We start from the raw sequence: 6,219 nt of genomic DNA, 5'->3' as shown, positions 1-6,219 counted from the left end.
CGTATTTGCATTGACCTGAGACCTAGATTACTTGACCGGATGATTATGGTGAACCGTCTGTCTTAGCTGTTCCTCTTTATCTCTTTGCTTCCTTCTTTTTATTTCCCTCTCCCTTATTCTCTTTAGTTTAGAATATCACTTTTAAAACCCCCACATTGTGACACCCGTTACTCATAGACTAAAATTAGACAGATAAATCTCATTTTTGCCTCCCTGTGGAGATCGACCCTACTTGCCGCTGACTTCTGTTAGTTGTAACTTAGGTATTTATTTTTGGTGTAGAAACGACCGCATCAGTCATACAGTAGAGCTCGTCAATATTGTCAGTGTTGATATTGAAGGAAGGACAACTGGTTCTAAGAGGATTATTGAGGATGATGCCAACTGTGAAATTACGTATAAACGTCGTCGTCCAACTACCCCTGACGGCACGACACCAGTTTTCTACAGAGAACCTGTTTTGAATTCCCCTCTTCATGAACCCCTTTCAGCTATTAGTAGCCGACGTCGTGGTAAGGGGGATGGCCTTGGTTGTACTCTCAATTGCGTGGAGGCTACTGGTATTGGCTTGACTGTTGTGTCTATTTTCTTTCGTAATAATCTAACATTATTCAAGGATTTCAAAGATTTGAGGAGGAATGTGGTCGACTACTTCTTCCTAGACGACTACCAATTGCCAAACGCGTAACTTAACTTTATCTCATAACCCAATACTTTCTCTCTTCTTAGTCTAATTTTTAATCGTTTGGCTAATTTTCTTATCTTAAACTCAGAGAGAAAGCAGCTTACTACGGACCCAATGCTAAGCTTCGAAGGGTAGACATTCTTTCTATGCTACCTGATAGATTGATGTCATCCTCTGTTATAGAGTGTTGGGCAATGTTGCTGAACAAGATAGAGTCAGAGGAGAGCGTAGTTGCAAGGATGGCTTTCTTTGGTTTAGGTCACATGGTACGACTTTCATAGTCTTTTCTTAGTCGTAATTAAAATATACATCTCTGAACTCAAGTCTTTCAAAGTTTGTTCATACTTTTGTAACTCTAGTGCACCTACTTTATAACTTTTTTCCTGGAATATAATAACTTTACTTTCATTTCTTGTGTTGTAACTTCAATGAAAATTCATATAACTTAAGTGCTTACACTTTGTAACTTCACGAGAAGATTTTCCTTACTTATTGACATCATGTTTGTCACTTGTGTTTAATCATTTTCATTTTGTTTCATAGGATGCTCTCATGCAACTAATGAATATACCTTCTCAATCCACCCCCAACGATAACAACTACGATGTGCTTTCAAAGTTTGGGACATCTTCGTCACCGAATGTGGCAGCACGATCAACTTGTGTGCAAATTTTATTTTTATACCAATTAACGTAGATGACCATATGGCCTGCGTGTGTATTAATTTCAATGCAAGAACAGTGGACATCCTTGACAACCAGAAACACCCCGACCCGAAGAAATCCAACATTTGTAAAGCGGCTTCTATACTAGTAAATTTTATTCCGATATTAAGTTTTATGGCAGACTCCGTCTTTTTGTAAAGCCTCTTAATTACTAAATTATGTGCAGGTATCCGCAATGAGCGACTACTTGGACTACAAAGGTTTTGAGGGAAGAGGAAGCCTGGTTACCGATTTTAATCATCGTCAGATTAAGTTTGAATGGACCCGTCCTGCCGCTAATAATGAGGAGTCTGGCATTTTCACCATGAGTCACATGTTAATGTATGAAGGTGAGCCTTTCAAGCACGACGACCTTGGCAGTAAGACGAATCGGCGTTACATGGTAATCGAATTGGTTGCTTCCCTTTTACTAGCTGATATGAACAGCCATCGAGCTGAAGTTTTAAAGAGGGTCGATCATTTTGTTGCTGGAAAAGACCAACTATGGGAGTCAATTCAAGCTAGGCGAAAAATTGCTAAGATACTTGCAAAACCATCCAGATCACAGAAGAAGGCTACAACCTCTTAGATTATGTCTGAATATGTTGCAAACTTGATAAAGACGTCAATCGTTTTGTACCTGCAAACAATATGTCCTAAAATATGTCCTAAAATTAGGATTATCTATCTTTGTTTTGTAGCAAACTTCCGCTTAAAACGTTTTTCCTATGTAGAAAATAATGTGTCCTCAAATTAAGATTATCAATCTTTGTTTTGAGTTACCATTTTCATCGTTTATTTTTATCTTACGCATAGTTTGGTATATATATCTCGTCGTCTACCACTTATGGCTTACAATTACATAATACACACACTGAAGTTACAAAACTAGGGGTTGAAGTTACTCTGCCTTTAGTTATTTGTACTCTATTTTTTTTGTAACTCCAGTTCATATGTTGTGTAACTTAAGTCACACAACGTGTAACTCTAACTGAAGTTGCACAGTAAAGTTGTACAGAGACACTGTTACATACTATTATACCTACAATTACAAATATATGTCAACAAAGTTTCAGTCCCAATTAATAATTTAATATATGGAATGATTACAGACTAATTATAAATAACTCCACTTCAAAAACATGTATTTTTACTCATACGTTGTGTAACTTCAAAAACTTAATATTTTGTAACTTTAATTATCACATTAGTATAAAGTTTATTACTCCTTTATTATAAAATAATTAACAATCAACTAAGCATAGTTGTAATTTATAAAGTATATTTTCAGTTTCACAGTTACAGAGTTTTCAACCTGAAGTTACACTCTGAAGTTACAGAGTGTACAGTCTGAAGTTACACTTTTCAGCTTGAAGTTACTCAGCTTTGAAATATTAAGAAACTATATTTTTTGTAATTTCAGTCACATTTTGTGTAACTTAAGTTGGACAATATGTAACTCTATCTTTAGTTACACACTTCTAAATGCTTAAAATTTTTTAAACTGTAATTACCACATTAGTATAAAAATTAACTACTCCTTCATTATAAAATAGTTAACAATCAACTTAGCATAGTTGTAATTTATAAACTATATTTTCTGTTTTACATTTACACGGCTTGCAACCTGAAGTTACACGCTTCTCGCTTGATGTTACAGATTATACGGTCTGAAGTTATACTCTTTCAGCTTCAAGTTACTCAGCTTTGAGATATTAAGCAACTATATTTTCAGTAATTTCATTCAACATTTTGTGTAACTTAAGTTGGACATTATGTAACTCCATCTTTAGTTACACAATTAAGTTAAAATGTTACACTTTTAAATGCTACTACTCAAACAATTACAAACTATATTTCAATAAAACTTCAATGCCATTTCATCAATTCAGCTATGTAATGTCAAGTTGATGGTCATACTTAAACACATGATTTGAAAAAACCAAAACAACTATACTACTAACTGTAATTTCATATCACAAAACATATAACTTCAGTCAGACATTGTGTAACTACAGTTTATACTCTTAGCTTACAGTTATAAACCACCTTAATATAAAAATTTACTCCTCTCCATAATCCCAAAATAAACATTTCCACAACCTGGGGTAACCAAATAAAAATTGATTCAAACAACTACTCCGAGACATCTTCTTCCTCATTCTCACTCTCCTCTGAAGAATATTGAACTGATGTTGGTGGACTCTCTGCAAACGGATTTGGGCAATTCCTTTTGTCATGGTGTCCCATTTGCTTACAATTATTGCACATCCGTTTCGGTTTGGCATATTTGGCAGCAGCTTTGGTCCTCTTAGACAACAATCTTTTTCTCGTCCCCTTGTTTTTGGCCTGATTAGGAGGCAATATTGTAATGGTTCCGCTGGCCTTACAACCTAGTAACTGTTCTATTTCTTGTTGCTTCGTCAATTCCTCCCCCGATGGTCTTATTTTTTCTCTAAACTCCCGAATTAAACTGGACAAGCTGTCTACATAACTCTTCTCCATATCCCTTAGTAATCCAACTGTTTCATATACTTCTGACCACAACCTTGTCATTTCAATTTGTTTCCCATCAATTATACTCTTCACGTCGAGGTATATCGCCGCATCCTTTGTCCATCTTTTAGCCACGTAACATTCCGGTATTTGTTTCAAACCATGACCTAAGTATATCGAAATTATGTGTCTACATAGGATTCCACTACGATCAAACATTGTACACGTGCATTTCGCCTCATTTGTTCCTTGTTTCCACACAAACCAAAAACAAAATTAAGTTAATATAGTGTAGTCATCCATTTAAAAAAAAAATATATGTCTGACTGCATAGTAATTGAAGTGTAACTTCAGGAAATAAAAATAGTTTCTGCTCCACTACATAATCTTGATAAAGTTACAGAATATCCTGTTTAAATTACACAATCAGTAGATAAAAGTTACAAACTACCAAACTAAAATTTCAAAAGTACAAAGTCAGCGCTAATACCTGGTTTGTACTGAATGTCATACACTCTTCCCATCAAGCCATCTTTTAGGTTTGTCAGCTCTACACCATTCCGCTTCGTGAAACCCTTTACACTAAGTCCGCTCGTTGATAGATTTACCTCTTTTTGGAACACATCAAACACCACATGTGTGTACACTCTAGCCCCGTGACTCTCTATAGGAAGTTGAGTTAACAATTTTGGTGATGTATACCTATTCTCATTATCAAGCTTCTTCTGTGTATATCTTTGCTGGTCTATAACACTTTCATATCTCATCCAAAACTCGACTAAAGTTCCAGAATTGTTCTCAAATCTCTTAAAAAAACTGTTTTCACTCTCCGATCTTTGTGTTGTCCTCATAACACTTCCCATTTTTAAGTCCCTACAATGGGCCATCACCCACTGCCTTCTTTTATTGTATACTTCCTCAAACCATTCACGTTCCTTACCAACTCCATGTTCCTTCATTATCTCACCCCAACGACTATCAAACTCATCTGCTTCAATATCTTCGTCCCACACAATGGCATTACCCTTCTTCACGAATTCCGGATAATCTTTCGCGTTGCTCCCGTATTTTACAGGAACTTTGTTCATGATGTGCCACATGCAGAAACGGTGTCTAGCCGTCTTGAATATTTGCCCAACAGAGCTTATAATTCCTGGGTCTTGGTCGGTTATAATATACTCTGATTCCTTACCACCCATCGCATGCAAAAACCGGCTAAACACCCAATTAAAATACCCATCCTTCTCCCTAAAAATTAACGCACCACAAAAAGTAACCGATCGTTTATGGTTATCAACACCGGTGAAAGGAGTAAATACCATGGAGTACTTGTTTGTTGAGTATGTGGGGTCGAAAGAGACAGCATCACCAAAGACCGAGTAGTTTCTTCGACCAACACCATCCGCCCATATTGCCCTGATCAAGCTCCCATCAACATCCACCTCGTAATCAAAGTAAAAATCTTCCCGTGTTTCAGCCATGATCTTAAACCGGTCTATGAACAACTGACCGTCCCTTTCATTAATGTAGCACTTTACGTCTCTATGAAAATTCTTGAAGTCCGTAAGATTCACTCCAATATTCTCGAACCCATTCACATGTTCCTTGCACATTTTGAATGTCTTTGTAGCACCTATCTTCAGCTGCATTTAAACACAATGTCAGTTCTTCTACTGTAATTAAAACCAAGAATAATGTAACTTTACTTCACATGAACTATAACTTTCAATTCAAATGTAATTTCACCTATATACAAACAATACAAAATGTAACGCTGATAAAATTGTGTAATTTCAACTAACTTTTTACCAAAAACATAAAGTGTAACTTTAACCCTTAATACTGTAACTTCATTTCACAACCATTGTCATTTTACTTTGATTTCGAGTCACTGCTTTGACATGTCAGCTACAATGTAATTTCACTCCACAACTACTTTCACTTTAAGTCAAACAAAGTGTAACTTTTCAAATAAAAGACAGTATAACTTTGTCAATGAGCAATGTAATTTAACTAAATAACTACTGTAATTTTAGGTCAGAAATTGCTAAAAAATACTTATTTTATATCAAATTTTCACATAAAATTGAAATATAACTTTAACGATGTAAATTGTAATTTTACTCCGAAAATATGCAACTTTAACCACATAAAAAAACAATAATAAACAACATATAAATTACTGTACTAACCCTTGAATTAGAGACTATGAGCTCTTTGTGATACTTTTGTAGGCGCCTTGATAATTTCAGAAACTCCCTATCTTTAACTTCTACAATCTCGTGATTGTGGCCGGCATGAAATTGGTCAATTACTAGAACGCCTTTCATCATC

The 6,219-nt window shown here is 35.4% G+C and overlaps 1 protein-coding gene across 1 annotated transcript; it reads right to left on the bottom strand.

Annotated features, from left to right (window-relative positions):
* Window positions 1-3,252: 3,252 nt before the first annotated feature.
* LOC141630841 (protein FAR1-RELATED SEQUENCE 5-like) lies at window positions 3,253-5,504 on the bottom strand. The gene is made up of 2 exons (XM_074443593.1): window positions 4,376-5,504; window positions 3,253-4,133 (listed from the first exon to the last, which is right to left on the bottom strand). Exons 1-2 carry the CDS (start codon window positions 5,496-5,498, stop codon window positions 3,526-3,528), a joined length of 1,731 nt encoding a protein of 576 aa, XP_074299694.1. The 5' UTR covers window positions 5,499-5,504; the 3' UTR covers window positions 3,253-3,525.
* Between the last annotated feature and the right edge of the window lie 715 nt (window positions 5,505-6,219).

Source organism: Silene latifolia, chromosome 2, assembly GCF_048544455.1.
Source record: "Silene latifolia isolate original U9 population chromosome 2, ASM4854445v1, whole genome shotgun sequence".
Classification (NCBI taxonomy): domain Eukaryota; kingdom Viridiplantae; phylum Streptophyta; class Magnoliopsida; order Caryophyllales; family Caryophyllaceae; genus Silene; species Silene latifolia.
This window is presented reverse-complemented; position numbering and strand designations above follow the sequence as displayed.